We start from the raw sequence: 22,630 nt of genomic DNA, 5'->3' as shown, positions 1-22,630 counted from the left end.
GCTTTTGAATGTTGTTGGAATCAATGAGAGGAAGGAAAAACAAAGGTTTTGAATGTGGAAAGTCAAGATGTGCTTGTATTACTTGCAGATTTTGGGTATACATTGTTCTTATTCATTAATTAAGATTCAATGATTCGTTTACAGACCAACAAATCAAATAATTAAGATTCAATTATTCATTTACAGACCAAGAAGGCAACACAATGAGGAATTTGAATTGCAGTGTGATTGAAAAAGCGCCTTGTTCGGTAGCCATCTTAGTAGACAAAGGGCATTTAGGAAGCATTCCTTCAATGGCATCTTCAGGAGTGAAATGTCAGTATACAGTATGTGTGATATACATGGGAGGGAATGATGACAGAGAGGCAATTTCATTTGCAAAGCGTTTAACAAAGGACACAAGGATTGAACTAACAGTGCTGAAACTTGGGAGTTGTATGGAAGATCAGGGGACAAGTAAGTGGGAGAAAATGCTTGATTCAGAGGTTATCAAAGATTTCAAAATGACATGTTTGGGAGATGGGAGAGTGAGATTTTTAGAGGAAATAAGTGTAGATGGACCTCAAACAGCATTGAGACTTAGAGAAATGGTGAATGTATTTGATCTTATGATTGTAGGCAGAAGAAAAGGGTTGGAATCATCATCACCTCAAACTTCTGGTCTTAGTGAATGGAATGAATTTCCAGAGCTTGGAGTTCTTGGGGACTTGATTGCATTACTAGATAACAACACAAGAACTTCTGTCTTGGTAATACAACAACAAAAATAACTAATATATCCTCCTAAGTTCATGATTCAATATTTTTGGAGTGGTGTGCTAACTTTGTAAACATCTTATAAGTTAATGAAAGGAAAGTTTATCTTCTCGGTTTAGCTCATTTATTTGGCATTATGATAGACAAATCTGTTGGGCTTGATATGAAAATTGGGATGAGAAATCACTGCAAACTTAAAACTGAAATTGATCTTTGCGCTTAATGAAAAACCAGGCCCGATGATGAAAACCAGATACCACCTGAGGAAAAACACTGAACTCAAACCAGTGTGCTGAAAGCACAATCCGTGTGAAGAATAATCTTTACCTTACATCTTGATGGTCGAGATTAGAGTTATGCACTTCTGAGATTTGAAGACCTTTAATGACTATTCCTTTCTTTTCTTTGTTGCAGAGAGAAAACGAGAGAACCTGAGGGAGAAGGCTGCCAGAAATTGCCTAGACGATGGAGGCTGCTATCGTCTAGTCGATTAGAGGTAAAGTAGGGAGTCGTCTAGATGATAAGGGAAGATTCGTCTAGACGATGAAGGCTTTACTGAAGATCATTTAGACGATGAGGTTCGAAGTCGACGATGGTCTACACGATGGAAGTTATGAGGCACACGATCGATGGCTAAATGGTATACGATAGTGTTGGGCCTGCTTCTTGTTGAATGAATATTAAAAGCCCAAATGATGAATACAGTGGCCCTGGTTTGATGATCCAATTCGTGAGTCCAAGAATTATGCCCCAAAAATGAATTTGGTTTGGTAGAGTTCTTGGCTATTGTTTGTTCATGAACTTCCAGCTGATGTGCTCCACTAACCTTTGCCTGATAGAAGTGAAATGAAAACTTATTCTAATGGGAATTTGTACAGAATTAATTTCTCTCTCTCTCTCTCTCTCTCTCTCTCTCTCTCGTTCTCTCTTTCGATATTGCAGAGCTTCTCTAACCCTAATCTTTTGTTTGTTTCGTGCGACTGCTTGAGTAAACGATTGGAGATAAAGAGCATGCAATCTTGTAAAAGAAAGGAGGAAGAAGAGTTCTACACAACGATATACGTGGTTCGGCAAATGATGCCTACATCCACGGGAAGGAGAGGAGAACTTATTCAAGAGCTAAGTCACATCTTTTCTTTTTACAGATTTCAAGCTTTCTTGAAGCTATTGCATGTTGTATGCTATGAAATTTATAAATGATGAGTACTTATACTATTTTCTGATACAAGTAGTTACAATAACAAACTGTAAAAAGTTAAAGAAATGTGAACAACTATTGAATATGTTGAATGTTTGAGCTTATTTTCTTAAGATAGAGTAAAGAAGATCAGGGAAGAAGATGAACACGATGTTTTACGTTATTCGACCAAGGATAGCCTATGTCCATGGAGAAGCTGATGATTTTTCTTATTCGAGGAGTTACAAAGATTATTACAAGATAAGTCTGATAGCTTTCTTGATCACTCTGTAATTTTTCACTCTCTTGCTTGTACATGTAATTACAAAACGTACATAAAGACAGCTTGTATGTAATTGATTTCTAACAACCTTGAAGTTGTTTTCATTTATCTGTAATAACAATCTCCACCTTGAAATAAACTTCAAGTGTTTCTTCAGCTTCTCTGAACTGATTGTCTTCTTCTTTAACCTTTGTCTCTCAGCTCAAACCCTATAATATCAAGGCACTTCTGAAGTTTGAGCTGAATGATAGTTTTTGTCAACATGTCGGAGGCATTCTCTGAGGTATGTACTTTCAGAACTTCAACTTGCTTTGCTTCTATCTGTTCTAGAATGAAATAATATTTAACATCTATATGTTTTGTTCTTTTGTGGTACTGTGGGTGCTTAGATAAATATATGGTGCTCTGATTGTCACAAAAGATTTTCACTGTATTCTGTTTGATCCTGAAATCACATAGGAGACCCTTTAGCCATAAACCTTCCTTTACTATCTCTAGAAGAGCAATAAACTCTGCCTCAGTAGTAGAAAGGGCTACTACTGATTGTAATGTAGCCTTCCAGCTTAGGACACACCTTCCATATAGAAAGATATAGCCTGATAAGGATCTTCTCTTGTCTAGATCTCCAGCATAGTCAGAGTCAACATACCCAATCAGCTCTGGTCTCTATCTGGAAGCTGTTGGTACATTAGTTTAGCACTAGAAGTACCTTTAAGATACCTCATTATCCACTTAGTTGCCTCCTAGTGCCTTTTACTCAGATTAACCATATATCTACTCACCAGACTTGTAGCATAGGCAATATTCGGCCTTGTAGACACCATTAGATACATTAAGCTTCCCACAACTTGAGAATAGGGGATAGTTGACATTACCTTCTGATGTTCAATTTCAGATTCTTTAGGTGAATTCTTTGCTGAGAGTTTGAAATGGTTAGCAATAGGAGTAGATATTGATTTTGCCTCTGTCATATGATACTTCTTAAGCAATTTCTGGTAATACTATGACTGATCAATGCTTAGAATACTTGCTTTTCTTTTTCTGATTATATCAATGCCTATTATGTTGGGGTTGATGCCCTAAAGTCTCGTGTCCTGTAGTTTATAAACAGTATGTACGAACACTTGTGTTGTTAATATATGATATTTACTTCACATCTTGTATTTTGCTCGGTTAATTGTTTTATTTGCTTTACCACAAACCAATAAACATAAAATCCCTAGTTATCTGTATGTAACTCAAGCATGTATGTGGTGACATACAATTGGATCATGTCTTGAGTGATAACCAAAATGGTCTGTAGTAAATGGATAAAGAAAGGAAACCTTATCCTAGTAACGCTACGGACACAGCCCGCTTTGTGAAATGGTCACAAGTGTTATGACTTGTCACAGATGGTCTGATCCTGATCATTCATGTTGGGGACATGCGAGTGGGGGTGTCCTATACAAAGAGTTTGTATAAGACCTGACCACGAAGTGTTAACGTCTCGTTATATAACACCATTCATGACAAAGACTTCACTTCACTAGGATGACCATAGGTAACATGACCTCAATGTTGAGTGGGTTGGGAACTCCTGCCATTGAGGGCGGTCCTTTGATTTATATGGGTGCGAATGGCCAGGTCGCCGATTCAAACCTACCATTTTGAGGATTTGTTTGATTTGGGATTTGGGGACTCAGCTACACAAGATGGAATTCACTCCTTCCCTGAGGCAGGGGCAAGTAGATAGATGGCTCCCTTAAAAGCTGATTCTGGGGCTTGAACAATGTGGCGCCACACATCTTTTCTTGGCCCTAGAGGTGTAAACACATAGTTGGACTATGTTGTATTGTTCATTAGAGGAATTAGTGGTACTTAAGAAGTGAGATGTAACTACAGGGACAACATGGTAAATTGGCCCAGCTGTACTTACGAGCATCTGTGAAGGATCATCATACTCATGATTGGTTATATCCGATGGACACAAAAATATATCTGTGGTAAGAAAAGTTCAGCTATGGGTCTTTAGTGGAATCATTGACAGTTAACGGATGGTGGATCTCGTGGCTAAAGAGTTTAGTTACTATTCACGTACCGTTGGAGCTTTGAGCCACAAGTCCATTAGGTCCCCTGGGTAGCTTAGATAAAGTTAAAAACCAGTGTTTGACTTAATTTGAAATGTTCAAATTGACAAGAGGAAGTTCAATTATATATGATATAATTGGGATGGTTAATTATATATATGATATAATTGGCTAAATATATGAGATACATTATTTTGGAGGAAATTAGATATAAATATGATTTATATCAAGTAGAAGAGAAAATACTATAGTAGATATGTGATATCAAACTATATGATATAAATATAATATGATTATATTTATTAATTGATTGATTGATTAATTATATGATAATTAACCAATTTTTCCACGTTCGGATGTGGCTAATGGGCAGCGTTGGTTATGGTAACCGACAGATTAAAAATGAAAAGAGGTTTTCATTTTACATCGCGCATTTAATATTTCTTCTACTGCCCAAAAGAATTCGTGAAACGATTGCCCGATAGCCTATACGATAGTTGCTTCTCCGTTTAAACGATCGTCTACCTCATGATTTATCTAAATGATCGTATACGTTTTTCCTAAACAATCGTTAAGTTTTTCCTACAAGATCGTGTAGCTCCTCTATGCGATAAGCACTTCTTCTATACAATAGCACTGTTTTATCTCCCACTTGCTTATCATCTACACGACTCATTGTCCTCCGTCCTTTACCAAATTCACCAAAGCCCACCCTTTGGGTTTTCACTCCGAGAATACCCAGGGTTAATTAGTGGTGGTGTCTCGTTTCCGCGTTCGTGTTTCCATTGATCGTGCTGTTGCAGTCGAGGTTCTCGCTAGGTGTTGGTAGATTTATTAGAGGGATCCGCTGCATTGGGATTCTGAAGATCGAAGAAAGTCTTCAACTGTTATGGAACCCTTTCCCTTTTATTTATCTTGTTCTGGGCATGCGATAATTAGATTTATGTGCATAACTGTATGTCTTGAATGTATATCATTTGTATTTCGGTCACTGTGAAATCGGAGCGATCTGAACAGCTCATGGAACTCTTGGTATGAGATCCTTTATAGTATTCTTTTTTAATTGCCCATGTCTTTCATTTCAAATTCTTACTTGAATAAATCTTTGACTTTATTTAACTCTTTCATAGTTGCTCCTGATAATAGCATGTCATCCACATAGAGTAACAAGTAGATAGGATGAGTATAGATATCAGTGTTTATGTAAACACAACTGTCATAGGAGCTTTTATTAAAGCCATTTTTCTGCATAAAGTCACTAGATCTTCTGTTCCAGCACCTAAGGGACTGTTTAAGGCCATAGATAGACTTTTTAAGTAGGTAAACATAGTCTTATTTCCCTCTGACCTCATACCGGCTTATATAGATAACTTCCTCTAAGAAGCCATGTAGAAAAGCTGTTTTAACATCAAGTTGCTCCAACTCTAGGTTATTCTGAGCCACAATAGACAATAATAGTCTGATAGAAGTCTGCTTGACCACTGGAGAAAATATCTCATTGAAATTAACACCCGACCTCTATGTAAAACTCTTAGCTACCAACCTAGCTATATATCTAGGTCCTTGATCATCAGGGAAGCCTTCTTCAATTTGTACACCCATTTGGATGCAATTGGCTTGCAACCTTTTGGCAAAGGTGACAACTCCCAAGTGTTGTTTCTTACTAGTGAATCAACTTCTTCATTCATTGCTTTTATCCACAACTTAGCTTTAGGATAGCTCATTGCTTCTTCAAAGGTTGAGGGTTCTGAATCATTACATAAATCTGAAGCATTTAAAGCTAAGTAGTCATCATACCTTGAAGGTGGCACAATAATTCTTCTTTGTCTATCTCTAGCTAGGCTGTACCCCTTCAAATCTGTTCTTCTTGCTCAGGATCAGTAATAGCATTTTCTACTTCTTCTTCAAGATGAGGTAGTTGATCAAAAGGTGATTCAGAGTTGGAAGGATCAGATCATACCTTGAAGGTGGCACAATAATTCTTCTTTACCTATCTCTAGCTAGGCTGTACCCCCTCAAATCTGTTCTTCTTGCTCGGGATCAGTAATAGCATTTTCTACTTCTTCTTCAAGATGAAGTAGTTGATCAAAAGGTGATTCAGAGCTGGAAGGATCAGAACTAGGGTTAAGAACTTGCACCATCTCAATTTTATCATTTTTCTTTTGAGGTGATGTAGCATTAGAGTTAGATCCCTGCATATACGTTTCATCCTCCCTGAAAACAACATCTCTGCTGGTTATACATCTCTTCTCTGTAGGGTGCCACATTCTAAACCCCTTAACACCTTCTGTGAAGCCTAAGAACATACATTTCACAGCTCTGCCAGCTATTTCCCTTTACTCTGATGAACAAAACCAGTGCAACTAAACACCCTTAGGTTATTTAGGCTAGGAGGATGTTAGGTCCACCTTTCTTCAGGGGTTAGAAGGTTAAGAGATGCATGGGGTCATCTGTTTAGTGTATAGACAGTATATGAGGCTGCTTCTGTCCAAAATTTCTCAGGAAGTATAGCATCTGCAATAGGTTTCTTACTCTCTCCATTATAGTTCTATTCAATCTCTTTGCCACCCCATTTTACGGAGGTGTATACCTAACTGTCTTGTGTCTAGTAATACCATGCTGTCTACAAAAAGCATTAAACTCCTTTGCACAGTACTCAAGCCCATTATCAATTCTTAGACACTTAATTTGACAATTAGATAATTTTTCACCCATAATCTTCCATTCTTTGAACTTTTCAAATACTAAATCCTTAGATTTAAGGAAATAGATCCAACACTTTCTAGAATAGTCATCAACAAAGGTTAAGAAATACCTAGCTCCACTAAAGGATTGGAAAGGTGAGGGACCCTATAGGTCCGAATGCATATAGTCAAGGATGGCCTTGGTTGTGTGCTGAGCCTTCACAAAACTTTGTATTGTAGTCTTCCCTATCATACAATGTTCACAAAAGGATAGGCTCTGATGAATTCCCTTAGGTAGAATTCCCTGACTAGCAAAAGCTTGTAGACCTTTGGTACCAATGTGTGAGAGTCTTTTGTGCCAAAGATCTCCTTCAGTGGGCTGCTTCTGAGTCACAATCAAAGTTGAGTGTATTTTCTAAACTCCTTGAACAACATATACACTATTAATCTTTACCCCTCTGAGAATAGGCTTACTGTTCTTCAAAACTTCACAGTAGCCTTCCTTTCCCCTTTATTCACAGCCAATAGAATCGAGCATGCCTAGTGAAATCAAATTTATCTTCAGCTTAGGCACATGTCTGACATTCCTCAATAGTTTGTCTGTTTCATCTTCAAGTTTAAGTGAAACAGAGCCAATCCCAACCACTGGACATGAGTTATTATTACCCATGTAGACAGAACCTCCATCCAACTCTCTATAAGTACTGAACCAGTCTTTGTAGGGTGTCATGTGGAAAGAAGGCCCTGAGTCTAGAACCTAATCTAGGTTCTTATTAGTTTCTTTATTTGCCTTCCAATTTTAGGTAGCTAAAGCATCTGAAAAGAAGTAAGAATCCTCCCAAACTGAGGCTTCACCTGGCTAATTAGGTTGGACTTTCTGTTAAGGTCGTGGTTGTCTGTTTTTTTGCTCATTCTTCCACTTTGAAGTTCTTTGTAATATTTACATCTAACCTTGGATTTTTCTTTCCCCTCTTCTGTTGAGTTTTGTTTTCCTTTTTCCTTATTATTCTGCTTTGACTTACCAAATAAACCCTCAACACTAGGCTTATCTTCCTTGCTAGTCAGAAGCTCCATCTATATGATTTTAAGAGTTGAAATGATAATATCAGTAGTTAGGGAGTCTCTCCCATATTTAGGGTAGTCTTTACATCTTTGTAGGAATCCGACAATGAGTTTAGAAGCACAAAGGCTTCATTATCTACCCTAATCTCTTCTCCTTGAGTCTTGAATTCAGTAGTTATCCTTTTGAAGTCATCTAGGTTCTCTGTCAAGGATTTAGAAGCACTTATCTTGAAGGTAAAAAAACCTTTCCCATAGGAAAAGCTTATTGGGCAGATTTTTAGTCTCATAAAGCTCATTTAACTTGCTCTACATCTTGAAGGCTGTTTCTTGATCGATCACTTGTCTTAGAACACTGTCAGACAAATTTAAAACAAGTGTACCATGATCAATTAGCTCCATGTTCTCTTTTTCTTCTTCGGTTGCAGTGATTTGGAGCTTGGCTGGATCCTCAAAGGCCTTATGTGCCATTTGTTGTCCCAAGATGGCCTTGATCTTGGCTTTCCACAAGCCAAAATCTCCTTTCCCATCAAACTTTTCAATGTCATGCCTTGCTATTACCATGTTTGTTTCAAATTTTGTCTGAAAAGCTCCAAGATTTTGCTTCTTTAGAATCTTGACTAATCTTGAAGTTTTCTTGCAGGCTCTGATACCACTTGTTGGGCTTGATATGAAAATTAGGCTGAGAAATCACTGCAAACTTAAAACTGAAATTGATCTTTGGGCTTAATGAAAAACCAAGCCCGACGATGAAAACTAGATACCACCTGAAGAAAAACACTGAACTCAAACCAGCGTGCTGAAAGCACAATCCGTGTGAAGAATAATCTTCACCTTACACCTTGATGGTCGAGATGAGAGTTATGCACTTCTAAGATTTGAAGACCTTTAATGACTATTCCTTTCTTTTCTTTGTTGCAGAGAGAAAACGAGAGAAAATAAAGAGAGAACCTGAGGGAGAAGGCTGCCGGAAATCGCTTGGACGATGGAGGCTGTTGTCGTTTAGTCGATTGGAGGTAAAGTAGGGAGTCGTCTAGACGATAAGGGAAGATTAGTCTAGACGATGAAGGCTTTACTGAAGAACCTCTAGACGATGAGGTTCGAAGTCGACGATGGTCTACACGATGGAAGTGTTGAGGTACACGATCGATGGCTAAATGGTACACAATAGAGGAAAGAAGATCAGGGAAGAAGATGAACACGATGTTTTACGTGGTTCGGCCAAGGATAGCCTACGTCCATGGAGAAGCTGATGATTTTTCTTATTCGGGGAGTTACAAAGATTATTACAAGATAAGTCTGATAGATTTCTTGATCACTCTATAATTTTTCACTTTCTTGCTTGTACATGTAATTACAAAATGTATATAAAGACAGCTTGTATGTAACTGATTTCTAACCACCTTGAAGTTGTTTTCATTTATCTGTAGTAACAAAATCTATAGATATTGGTTAATTTAATGTACCAAAAAAAATGACAAATTATTTAACAAGAGCATCACGTCACAAGGTAATTAAAATCTGTACATTTTCTAATAATCAGTAAATATAAAATTTCGATATATTTGAATCTCATACATGTAACGGTGGAAAAGGGGTAACCATACTGATGATTATATTTGTCACCAACAAGGGGATAAATAGAAACATAACCGCATGTCCTCATGTTTTAGCTGTATTTCTTAATGAGATATGTTAAAAACAGACATATAAGAAGAACCCTTTTGGCTGTCAGTTGGAAAATAAAAAGAATTGTCAAATCCCTTTTTAGAAGGGGCTTTTTTTGGGTTGCTTAACTTTCATGTTTGTTTAAAGACAAAAGAAAATTATATAAACAAAAAGAAGAAAAAAAAAAGACATATGTTGAATATATTATTTTGAAAGCAAAACCAAAATTTTGGTTGTTGGTTACTGATTGTGATGGGGGAGAAGATGATACAGTTGCATTCAAATACGACAAGTGCAATTTGTATAGATCTTCCACCTTATATAAATTCAAATGGTTTATGGGTTAAATTTAATGATCCTCAATGGTGGTTGAAGAATTCTTTGCCTCTTCTGGAGCTTCAGTTGATTTTGTTCTGTTTCTGCTTTGCAATTACATATCACCTTCTCAAGCGTTTTGGGGTCTCCAAGTTTTCCTGTCAAATTCTTGTAAGTATAAAACAACTTCCAAATAATTTTCTTTTTTCTTATGCAAAGAGGTTTAGTTGAAGGTGCGAATCCAAATATAGCAATCAGGCCATACCCAAAACATTAGCAGATATAGCACAATACAAAAGATTTTACAGATATAGCAAAGTTTAGATCTAGCTCTTGGAACATATGACCGATAGATTTTTTCATATTTGCAATTCTTTAAAAATGTTGCTATACACTTAGGTAACGTTTACGACAGGTGAAGCATAATACATCATTAGTAATCTGAAAAGTGGGTTCCAATTGATTTCGTTTGTTGTTACTTACCTATGTTTCGTAATCTTAATGAACTATGGGGTCTGCCTCAAAACCTGTAATAAAAATGTACAATCTGAGTGAGGAACAAAAATTGCTCAATCGGATTGTGTTTGAAAATTATGTGGAACCCAATATCTTTACTATTACCGTTATATATGTTGTGATTATAATAGTAGGAAAATAATGAATATTTCACATTTATTATTACCTTTACAATTGTTGTTACGGTTGTTGTTAGAGTCAAATAATAAGGATAATAGTAACGGTAAAGATAACAATAAACGTGACAGATTTATAATTCTAAGTAAACGCAATAAAAAACAATCTAATTACGTTTATAATTCAAGCCCATTACAATGGATCCATCAATAGAATCTCATTACTACACCAAATTTCATTACGTGTTGCTAAACATTGCCTTAATTATTAGCCCTAAAAATGTTATCAATTACAATTAGTCTTAATTTTTAGTCCATGAACGAATCAGGTCGGGTTGGCTTTCGGGTTGTCGTGGAATGAATGGGAGGAGGCAAAACTAAAGTATTTGAACATGGAGGGTCAAGAAGTGCTTGTTTTACTGTCAGATTTGGGGTATTCATTGTACGTATTTCTATCTGTAGCAAAAGTTGATATAAGAATGGCAATGAGAACAAGAAAAAATTCATTGCTCATTGGAATTTCAGCCTTATTACTCCCTCAAATCATACAGAAATTGGCTAAAAGTATGGTTATTGATGACGACTGGGGCTTCACAAACGAACAAAGAGCCTACCTCCCCATGATGATTAGCTTTCATGCAATAACTGCATTTCCTACTGTTGCTTCACTTGTAAAAGAGCTTCATATTATGAACTCAGAATTGGGGCGTTTAGGCCTTTCCTCTGCCTTGGTCTGTGACATTTTTGGTTTCTTCCTTTTTACCATGAAAACCCGGATCGCACTATACCATATAAACCCTTCAGGCACCACAACTGAAGTGAGTTACCTTATAATGCTCATACTTGTGGCTTTCCTTGTGCTAAGACCTATAATGTTTTGGATCATCAAACAAACGCCTCAAGGAATGCCTGTGAAGAGGTTTTACATTGAAGGGGTTATTTTTTTAGCTCTTTTATACGCTGTTTTGGGGACTTTTACAGGTCATTCTCCCGTTATGGGGGTTTATGTTTTAGCGATGGCTATTCCTGAAGGAGCTCCTTTAGCATCAACTCTTGTGGATAGAATTGAGTGCCTTGTTGAAAATGCGTTTATGCCTATTTTTGTTGTTACCTGTGCTTTGAGAGCTGATTTATCAAAGATTTCAGCCACTACGTTTGATGATCTTCACAATAAACTCGAAATAATTCTGCTTTTTGTGGCCTGTACTGCCAAATTTTTAGTTTGTGTTTTGTCTTCTAAGTATTGCAAGTTGCCTTTCAAGGATGCTTTGGCACTTTCTCTCATTTTCAGCTGCAAAGGTCCTGTGGAATTGTTTTCCTACACAGTGTCCAGAGACTACCATGTATGTATATATGTATATGCTTCTTCTTTCATTCCTCATTTCTTATCTCTCTCTCTCTCTCTCTCTCATGTGGCTTGATATGATAAATTGGGATGAGAAATCACTGCAAACTTAAACTTGAAATTGTCTTGTGCGCTTATGAAAAACCAGGTCACCCCGATGATGAAAACCAATAACACCTGAGGAAAAACACCTGACTCAAACCAGTGTGCTGAAAAGCACATCGGGAAGAATATCTTTACTTACATCCTTGATGGTCGAGATTAGAGTTATGCACTTCTGAGATTTGAAGACCTTTAATGACTATTCTTTCTTTTCTTTGTTGAAGAGAAAACGAGAAGAACCCTGAAGGGAGAAGGCTGCCAGAAATTGCCCTAACGATGGAGCTGCTATCGTCTAGTCGATTAGAGGTACAGTAGGGATCGTCTAATGATTAAGGGCAGATTCGGTCTAGACGATGAAGGCTTTACTGAAGATCATTTAGACGATGAGGTTGTTTCGAAGTCGACGATGGTCTACACGATGGAAGTTATGGAGGCACACGATCGATGGCTAAATGGTATACGATAGTGTTGGGCCTGCTTCTTAGTTGAATGAATATTAAAAGCCCAAATGAATGAAATACAGTGGCCTCTGGTGTTTGATGATCCAATTCGTGATCCATAGAATATGCCCCAAAAAATGAATTGTGGTTTGGTAGAGCTTTGGCTATTGTTTTGTTTCATGAACTTCCAGCCTGATGTGCTCCACTAATCCTTTGCCTGATAGATAGTGAAATGAAAAACTTATTCCTAAATGGGAATTTGTACAGAATTAATTTCTCTCAGTCTCTCTCTTCTCTCGTCTCTCTCTCTCGTTCTCTTCTTTGTCGCTATATGTGCACGAGCCTTCTCTAACCTAACTTTTGTTTGTTTCGTGGCGACTGCTTGAGTGAAACGATTTGGGGAAAAAAAAGAAAAAAAAAAAAAAAAAAATTTAAAGAAAAAAAAACCCCCCATTGGCAATTCCCTTTTTTGTAAAAAGAAAGGAGAAGAAGAAGTTCTACACAAGATATAGCGGTGGTTGCAAATGATGCCTACATCCACGGGAAGGAGAGGAAGAACTTATTCAAGAAGCTAAGTCACATCTTTCTTTTTACAGATTTCAAGCTTTCTTGAAGCTATTGCATGTTGTATGCTATGAAATTTAAATATGAGTACTTATACATTTCTGATACAGGATAAGTTTACAATAACAAACGTGTAAAAAAAGTTAAACAGAAATGTGAACACTTATTTGAATATGTTTGAATTGTTTGAGCTTAATTCTTCTTAAAGATAGAGTAAAGAAGATCAGGGAAAGAAGATGAAACACGATGTTTTTACGTTATATCGACAAGATAGCCTATGTCATCATGGAGAAGCTGATGATTTTTCTTATTCGAGGAGTTACAAAGCATTAATTGACAAATAAGTCTGATAGCTTTTTCTTGATCACTGTAATTTTTCACTCTCTTGCCTTTAAATGTATTACAAAACGTACATAAAGACAGCTTGTATGTGAATTGATTTCTACAAAAACCCTTGAAAGTTGTTTTCATTTACATCTGTAATAACAATCTCCACCTTGAACATAAACTTCAGTGGTTTCTTCAGCTTGCTCTGAACTGACTGTCTTCTTCTTTAACCGTTGTCTCTCATCTCAAACCCTATAATATAAGGCACTTCGAGTTTGAGCTGAATGATAGTTTTTGTCAAAACATGTCGGTCAGCATCTCATGAGGTATGTATTTAGAACTTCAACTTGCTTTGCTTTCTATCTGTTCTAGAATGAAATAATATTTAACATCTATATGTTTTGTTCTTTGTGGTACTGTGGGTGCTTAGATAAATTATAATGGTGCTCTGAATTGTCACAAAAGATTTTCACTGTAATCTGTTTGATCTGAAATCACATAGGAAGATCCCTTTTAGGCCATAAACCTTCCTTTACTATTCTCTAGAAGAGCCATAAACTCTGCCTCAGTAGTAGAAAGGCTACTACTGATTGGTAATGTGCCTCCAGCTTAGGACACATCCTTCCATATAGAAAGATATAGCCTGATAAGGATCTTCTCTTGTCTAGATCTCCACATAGTCAGAGTCCAACATACCAAATAGTCTGGTCTCTATCTGGAAGCTGTTGTACATTAGTTTTAGCACTAGAAAGTACCTTTAAGATCCTCATTACTCACTTAGTTGCCTCCTAGTGCTTTTACCTCAGATTAACCATAGTATCTATCTCACAGATGTAGCATAGGCAATATTCGGCTTGTATAGACAATTAATACATTAAGCTTTCCCACAACTTGAGAATATGGGGATAGTTGAACATTACCTTTGATGTTCAATGTTCAGATTCTTTAGGTGAAATTCTTTGCTGAGAGTTTGAAATATGGTTAGCATAGGAGTAGATATTGATTTCTTGCTCTCTGTATATGATACTTCTTTAAGCAATTCTGGTAATACTATGACTGATCATGTCTTTAGAATACTTGCTTTCTTTTTTCTGATTATTTCAATGCCTATTATGTTGGGGTTGATGCCTAAAGGTCTCTCGTGTCCTGTATGTTTATAACACTATGTACGAAAACCACTTGTGTGTTCAAAAATATGAATATTTAGTTCACATCTGTATTTGCTCTGGTAAATTGTTTTATTGCTTTACCGACAAACCAATAAACATAAATCCTAGTTATCTGTATGTAACTCAAGCATGTATGTGATGGACATACAATTGATTCATGTCCTTGAGTGATAACCAAAATGGTCTTTTAGTAAAATGGATAAAGAACAGGAAACCTTATCCTAGTAACGCTATCGGACACAGCCCGCTTTGTGAAATGGTCACAAGTGTTATGACTTGTCACAGATGGTCTGATCCCTGATCATTGATGTTGGGGACATGGCGAGTGGGGTGCTCCTAGATAACAAAAGTTTGTATAAGACACTGACCACGAAGTGTTAAACGTCTCGTTATAATAACACCATTCATGGACAAAGGACTTCCACTTCACTAGGAATGACCATTAGTAAATGACTCAATGTTGAGTGGGTTTGGAACTCCTCATTGAGGGCGGTTCCTTTGATTTATATGGGTGCGAATGGCCAGGTCGCGATTCAAAACCTACCATTTGTGAGGTTTGTTTGATTTGGGATTTGGGTACTGCAGCTGACACAAGTATGGAAATTCACTCTCTTCCTGAGGCAGGGCAAAGTAGAAATATAGATGCGTCTTAAATAGCTATGTCTGGGGCTTGAACAATGTTGCCCACACATCTTTTCTTGGCCCTAGAGAGTGTAAACACATAGTGGACTAATGTTTGTATTGTTCATTTAGTAGGAATTAGTGTACTTAAGAAGTGAGGATGTCTACAGGGAAACATGGTAAAGTGGGCCCAGCTGTACTTACGAGCATCTGTGAAGATATCATACTCATGATTCGGTTATAGTCCGACTGGACACAAAAATAATCTGGTGGTAAGAAAGTTCAGCTATGGGTCTTATAGTGAATCCCATTGACCAGTTAATCGGATGGTGACTCGTCGGCTAAAGAGTTTAGTTACTATTCATGTACGTTTGGACGCTTTGAGCCAACAATCCATTAGGTCCCACTGGGTTAGACTTAGATAAAGTTAAAACCAGTGTTTTGAACTTAATTGAAATGTTAAATTGACAAGGAGGAAGATTCCCAATTATATATATATAATTGGGATGTTAATTATATATATGAATTATAATTGGCTAAATATATGAGATACATTATTTTGAGGAAATATAGATATAAATATGATTTATATCAAAGTAAGAAGAGAAAATACTAATAGTAGAATTATGTGATATCAAACTATATGATATAAAAATATAATGTGATTATATTTATTTAATTGATTGATTGATTAAATTATATGTATTTAACCAATTTTTTTCTAACGTTCGGAATGTGCTACTTATGGGCAACGTTGGTTATGGTAACCGACAGATATAAAAATGAAAAAGAGGTTTTCATTTTACATTCGCTCGCATTTTTAATATTCATCTACTGCCCAATAAAAGAATTCGTGAAACGATTGCCCGATAGCCTATACGATAGTTTTGCCTTTCTCCGTTTAAACGGATAGTCTACCTCATTGAATTTAATCTAAATGATCGTATATAACTTTTCTAAACAATCGTTAATTTTCTACAAGGATCGGTGTAGCTCCTCTACTGCGATAAGCACTTCTTCTATACAATAAGCACACCTGTTTTATCTCCACTATCTTATCATCTACACGACCATTGCCTCCTCTTTTACCAACATTCACCAAAGCCCAAACCCTTTGGGTTTTCACTGCCCGAGAATCACCTCAGGGTTAATTTAGTGGTGGGTGTCTCGTTCCTAGCGTTCGTGTTTCCATGATGTCTGTTGCAGTCGGGATTCTCGCTAGGTGTTGTAGATTATTAGAGGATCCGCGCATTGGGAATTCTGAAGATCGAAGAAAGTCTTCACTGTTATGGAACCTTTCCTTTTATTTATCTTGTTTCTGGCATGCGATAATTATATTATGTGCATAACTGTATGGTCTTGAATGTATATCATTGTATTTCGGTCACTGTGAAATCGAGCGATCTGAATCAGCTCATGGAACTCTGGTATGACTCCCTTTATAGTATTCTTTTTTAATTGCCCTGTCTTTCATTTCAAATTCTTACTTGAATAAAATCTTGAACTTTATTTAACTCTTTCTGAGTTGCTTCTATAATTAGCATGTCATGCCACATAGATAACAAGTAGATAGGATGAGTATTAGATATATGTTTATGTAAACACTAACTGTCATAAGGAGCTTTTATAAAGCCATTTTTCTGCATAGAAGTCACTAGATCTTCTGTTCCAGCACCTAAGGACTGTTTAAGGCCATAGATAGACTTTTAAGTAAGGTAAACATAGTCTTATTTCCCTCTGACCTCATACCAGCTTATATAGATAATTTCCTCTAAGAAGCCCATGTAAGAAAAGCTGTTTTAAACATCAATTCTTCCAACTCTAGTTATCCTGAGCCACAATAGACAAAATAGTCTGATAGAAGTCTGCTTGACACACTGGAGAAAATATCTCATTGAAAATAATAACCCGACCTCTATGTAAACTCTTAAGCTACAACCTAGCTATATTCTAGGTCCTTGATCATCAGGGAACCTTCTTCAATTTGTACACCCATTTGGATTCAATTGGCTTTGCAACCTTTGCAAAGGTGATCAACATCCAAAGTGTTGTTTCTTACTAGTGATATCAACTTCTTTCATTCAATTGCTTTTATCACACACTTAGCTTTAGGATAGCTCATGTTTCTTCAAAGGTTGAGGTTTGAATCATTACAATAAAATCGAAAGAATTTTAAAAGCTAATAGTCATCATATCCTTGAAGGTGGACAGATAATTCTTCTTGTCTATCTCTAGCAGGCTGTAACCCCTTCAAATCTGTTCCTTCTTGCTCAGATCAGTAATACATTTTTCTACTTTACTTCAAGATGAGGTAGTGATCAAAAGGTGATTTCAGTAGTGGAACAGGAATCAGATCATACCTTGAAGGTGGCACAATAATTCTTCTTTTACCTATCTCTAGCTAGGCTGTAACCCCTCAATCCTGTCTTCTTGCTCGGGATCAGTAATAAGCATTTTCTAAACTTTTCTTCAAGACTGAAGTAGTTGATCAAAAGGTATTCAGAGCTGGATAGGATCAGAATAGGGTTAAGAACTTGCACCATCTCAAATATTTAGTCATTTTTCCTTTTGAGTGATTAGCCATTAGAGTTAGATCCTGCATATACGTTTTCATTCCTCCCTGAAACAACATCTCTGCTGGTTATACATCTCTCTCCTGTAGGGTCACATCTAAACCTTGAACTACCTTCTGTGAAGCCTAAGATACATACATTTCACAAGCTCTGCCAGCTATTTCCTTACGTCCTGATACAAATAACCAGTGCAACTAAACACGCTTAGTTATTTAGGCTAGAGGATGTTAGGCTCCACCTTATCTTCAGGGGTTGAAGAAGGTTAAGAAATGCATGGGGGTCATTTTTTAGTGTAATAGACAGTATATGAGGCTGCTTTCTGTTCCAAAATTTCCTCAGGAAAGTATAGCATCTGCAATAAGGTTTCCCTTACTCTCGTTCCATTATAGTTTCTATTCAATTCTCTTTGCCACCCCATTTTATACGAGGTGTTACCTAACTGTCTTGTGTCTAGTAATCAGCCGTCTACAAAAGCATTAAATCTTGCACAGTAACTGCAAGCCCATTAATCAATTCTTAGACACTTAATTGACGAATTAGAATAATTTTCACCCATATCTTCCTTCTTTGAACTTTTCAAAATGACTAAAATCCTTAGATTTAAGAAATAGATCCAACACTTCTAGAATTAGTCATACAAGGTAAGAAATACCTAGCTCCACTAAAGGAATTGGAAAGGTGAGGACGCTAAAGGTCCGATATGGCATATAGTCAAGGATGGGCCTTGGTTGTGTCTGAGCTCAACAAAAACTTGTATTGTATTATAATACAAAATGGTTTCACAAAAGGATAGGCTCTGATGAATTCCCTTAGGGTATGAATTCCTGACTAAGCAACACTTGTAGACCTTTGGTTACCAATGTGTGAGAGTTCTTTTGTGCAAAGATCTCTTCAGTTGGGCTGCTTCTGAGTCACAATCAAAGGTTTGAGTGTATTTTCTAAACTCCTTGAACAACATATACATCCTATTAATTGCTTTACCCCTCTGAGAATAGGCTTATTGTTGCTTAAATCTTGCCAATAGCCTTCTTCCCCTTATTCACAGCCATATAGAATCTGAGGCATGCTAAGTGAAACAAATTTAATTCTTCAAGCTTAGGCACGATGTCTGGACATTACCTCAATAGTTTTGTCTGTTTCTTTACAAGTTTAAGTGAAACAGGAGCAATTCCTCCAACCACTGGACATTGAGTTATATTACCTGTAGAACAGAACTCCAATCCAACTCTCTATAAGTTGAAACCAGTCTTTTGTAGGGTGTCATGTGGATAGAGAAGGCCCTGAGTCTGACAGACCTAAATCTAGGTTCTTTATTAGTTTCTTTATTTGCCTTCCAATTTTTAGGTATAAAGGGATCTGAAAAGAAGTAAGAATCTCTCCCAAACTGAGGCTTCACCTGGCTAATTAGGTTGGCACTTCTCTGTTAAGGTCTGTTGTCTGTTTTTTGCTCATTCTTGCCACTTTGAAGTTTCTTTGTAAAATTACATCTAACCTTGGATGTTTTCTTTCCCTCTCTGTTTGGTTTTGTTTTCCCTTTTTCCATTATTTATTTCCTGCTTTGACTTACCAAATAAAACCCTCAAAACACTAGGCTTATGCTTCCTTGCTAGTCACAGAAGCTCCATCTTATGATTTTAAGAAGTTGAGAATGATAATATCAGTAGTTAGGAGTCCTCTCTCCATATTTAGGGTAAAGTCTTACATCTTTTAGGAATCCGACAATGAGTTAGAAAGCACAATCGGCTTTCATTATCTACCCTAATCTCTCTCCTTGAGTCTTTGAATTCAGTATTATCCTTTGAAGTCATCTAAGGTTTCTCTGTCAAGGATTTAGAAGCACTTATCTTGGAAGGTAAAAAAAACCTTTCGCATAGGAAAAGCTATTGGGGGCAGATTTTTAGTCTCATAAAGCTCATTTAACTATGCTCTACAATCTGAAGGCTGTTTCTTGATCGAATCTACTTGTCTTAGAAACTGTCAGACAAATTTAAAACAAGATGTACCATGATCAATTAGCTCTCATGTTCTCTTTTTTCTTCTTCGGAGTTGCCAAGTGATTTGGAGCTTGGCTGGATCCTCAAAGGCCTTATGTGCCATTGTTTTGTCCCAAGATGGCCTTGAATCTTGGCTTTCCACAAGCCAAAATCTCCTTTCCCATCAAAATTTTCAATGTCAATGCTTGCTATTACCAATGTTTGTTTTTCAAAATTTTGTCTGAAAAAGTCTCCAAGATTTATGCTTCTTTAGAATCTTGACTAATCTTGAAGTTTTCTTGCAGGCTCTTGATACCACTTGTTTGGGCTTGATATGAAAATTAGCTGAGATAATCATGCAAACTTAAAACTGAAATTGATCTTTGGGCTTAATGAAAACGCAAGCCCGACGATGAAAAACTAGAACCACCTGAAGAAAAACACTGAACTCAACCAGCGTGCTGAAAGCACAATCCGTGTGAAGAATAATCTTCACCTTACACCTTGATGGTCGAGATGAGAAGAGTTATGCACTTCTAAGAATTTGAAGACTTTAAATGACTATTCCTTTTCTTTCTTTGTTTTGCATGAGAGAAAACGAGAGAAAATAAAAGAGAGAACCTGAGGAGAGAAGGCTGCCGAAAATTCGCTTGGACGATGGTGGCTGTTGTCGTTTAGTCGATTGGAGGTAAAGTAGGGAGTCGTCTAGACAGATAAGGGAAAGATTAGTCTAGACGATGAATGGCTTTACTGAAGAACCTCTAGACGATTGAGGTTTCGAAGTGCGACGAGGATCTATACACGATGGAAGTGTTGAGGTACACCGATCGATGGCTAAATGGTACACAATAGAGGAAAGAGAAGTCAGGGAAGAAAGATGAACACTGATGTTTTTAACCGTGGTTCGGCAAGGAATAGCCTACGTCCATGCGAGAAGCTTGATGATTTTTCTTATTCGGGGAGTACAAAGATTATTACAAGATAAGTCTGATAGATTTCTTGATCACTCTATAATTTTTCACTTTCTTGCTTGTACACATGTAATTACAAAATGTATATAAAGAACAGCTTGTATGTAACTGATTCTAATTCACTTTGAAGTTGTTTTCATTTATCTGTAGTAACAAAATCTATAGATATTGGTTAATTTAATGTACACAAAAAAAATGACAAATTATTTAACAAGAGCATCACGTCACAAAGGTAATTAAAAATCTGTTATCTTTACCTCTTCTTGAGTTTCAATTGATTTTGTTCCGTTTTTCATTGGTATTTACAAGTCATTTCCTCGAGCATTTTGGTATCTCCAAGCTTTCCTCTCAAAATCTTGCAAGTAAAAAAACCACTTCCAATTCTTCCCTAAATTTCAATTCATTTTCTTAAATGGGTTTTCTTTTACAGATTGGATTGGCTTTTGAATGTTGTTGGAATCAATGAGAGGAAGGAAAAACAAAGGTTTTGAATGTGGAAAGTCAAGATGTGCTTGTATTACTTGCAGATTTTGGGTATACATTGTTCTTATTCATTAATTAAGATTCAATGATTCGTTTACAGACCAACAAATCAAATAATTAAGATTCAATTATTCATTTACAGACCAAGAAGGCAACACAATGAGGAATTTGAATTGCAGTGTGATTGAAAAAGCGCCTTGTTCGGTAGCCATCTTAGTAGACAAAGGGCATTTAGGAAGCATTCCTTCAATGGCATCTTCAGGAGTGAAATGTCAGTATACAGTATGTGTGATATACATGGGAGGGAATGATGACAGAGAGGCAATTTCATTTGCAAAGCGTTTAACAAAGGACACAAGGATTGAACTAACAGTGCTGAAACTTGGGAGTTGTATGGAAGATCAGGGGACAAGTAAGTGGGAGAAAATGCTTGATTCAGAGGTTATCAAAGATTTCAAAATGACATGTTTGGGAGATGGGAGAGTGAGATTTTTAGAGGAAATAAGTGTAGATGGACCTCAAACAGCATTGAGACTTAGAGAAATGGTGAATGTATTTGATCTTATGATTGTAGGCAGAAGAAAAGGGTTGGAATCATCATCACCTCAAACTTCTGGTCTTAGTGAATGGAATGAATTTCCAGAGCTTGGAGTTCTTGGGGACTTGATTGCATCACTAGATAACAACACAAGATCTTCTGTCTTGGTAATACAACAACAGAAATAACTAATATATCCTCCTAAGTTCATGATCCAATTTTTTTGCAGTGGTGTGCTAACTTTATAAACATCTTATAAGTTAATGAAAGGAAAGTTTATCTTCTCAGTTTAACTCATTTATATGGCATTATGATAGACAAATCCATAGATATTGGTTAATTTAATGTACCACAAAAAAAAAAAAAAGACAAATGATTTAACAAGAGCGTCACGTGACAATGTAATTAAAATATTTACAGTTTTTAATGATCACTAAATATAAAATTTCGAGATATTTGAATCTCATACATGTAACGGTGGAAAAGGGGTAACCATACTGATGATTATATTTGTCACCAACAAGGGGATAAATAAAAACATAACCACATGTCCTCATGTTTTAGCTATATTTCTTAATGAGATCTGTTAAAAACAGACATATAAGATGAACCCTTCTGGCTGTTAGTTGGAAAATAAAAAGAACTGTCAAATCCCTTTTTGGAAGGGGCTTTTTTTGGGTTGCTTAACTTTCATGTTTGTTTAAAGACAAAAGAAAATTATATAAACAAAAAGAAGAAAAAAAAAGACATGTTGAATATATTATTTTGAAAGCAAAACCAAAATTTTGGTTGTTGGTTACTAATTGTGATGGGGGAGAAGATGATACAGTTGCATTCAAATACGACAAGTACAATTTGTATAGATCTTCCACCTTATATAA

The 22,630-nt window shown here is 36.5% G+C and overlaps 3 protein-coding genes across 3 annotated transcripts; all 3 read left to right on the top strand.

The window, feature by feature from the left end:
• Nucleotides 1-770, top strand: LOC120076754 (cation/H(+) antiporter 4-like). Its single transcript, XM_039030659.1, has 2 exons — nt 1-95; nt 187-770. The coding sequence occupies exons 1-2, from the start codon at nt 53-55 to the stop codon at nt 768-770; spliced, it is 627 nt and encodes a 208-aa protein (XP_038886587.1). The 5' UTR covers nt 1-52.
• Nucleotides 771-11,035: 10,265 nt separating this feature from the next.
• Nucleotides 11,036-12,556, top strand: LOC120076736 (cation/H(+) antiporter 12-like). Its single transcript, XM_039030640.1, has 2 exons — nt 11,036-11,986; nt 12,395-12,556. The coding sequence occupies exons 1-2, from the start codon at nt 11,036-11,038 to the stop codon at nt 12,554-12,556; spliced, it is 1,113 nt and encodes a 370-aa protein (XP_038886568.1).
• An 8,412-nt stretch (nt 12,557-20,968) lies between these two features.
• LOC120076728 (cation/H(+) antiporter 4-like) lies at nt 20,969-21,937 on the top strand. The gene is made up of 3 exons (XM_039030628.1): nt 20,969-21,057; nt 21,159-21,262; nt 21,354-21,937. The coding sequence occupies exons 2-3, from the start codon at nt 21,220-21,222 to the stop codon at nt 21,935-21,937; spliced, it is 627 nt and encodes a 208-aa protein (XP_038886556.1). The 5' UTR covers nt 20,969-21,057; nt 21,159-21,219.
• The last annotated feature ends 693 nt before the right edge of the window (nt 21,938-22,630 follow it).

This window comes from Benincasa hispida, chromosome 1 (genome assembly GCF_009727055.1).
Source record: "Benincasa hispida cultivar B227 chromosome 1, ASM972705v1, whole genome shotgun sequence".
NCBI classification, from domain to species: domain Eukaryota; kingdom Viridiplantae; phylum Streptophyta; class Magnoliopsida; order Cucurbitales; family Cucurbitaceae; genus Benincasa; species Benincasa hispida.
This window is presented reverse-complemented; position numbering and strand designations above follow the sequence as displayed.

Coding starts and splice junctions, on each gene's coding strand:
- LOC120076736 (XM_039030640.1), top strand. CDS start 11,036: ATGGAGGGTCAAGAAGTGCTTGTTTTACTGTCAGATTTGGGGTATTCA. Junction 11,987..12,394: donor CAGTGTCCAGAGACTACCAT/GTATGTATATAT, acceptor CTAGTCGATTAG/AGGTACAGTAGGGATCGTCT.
- LOC120076754 (XM_039030659.1), top strand. CDS start 53: ATGTGGAAAGTCAAGATGTGCTTGTATTACTTGCAGATTTTGG. Junction 96..186: donor GTATTACTTGCAGATTTTGG/GTATACATTGTT, acceptor ATTCATTTACAG/ACCAAGAAGGCAACACAATG.
- LOC120076728 (XM_039030628.1), top strand. CDS start 21,220: ATGTGGAAAGTCAAGATGTGCTTGTATTACTTGCAGATTTTGG. Junction 21,263..21,353: donor GTATTACTTGCAGATTTTGG/GTATACATTGTT, acceptor ATTCATTTACAG/ACCAAGAAGGCAACACAATG.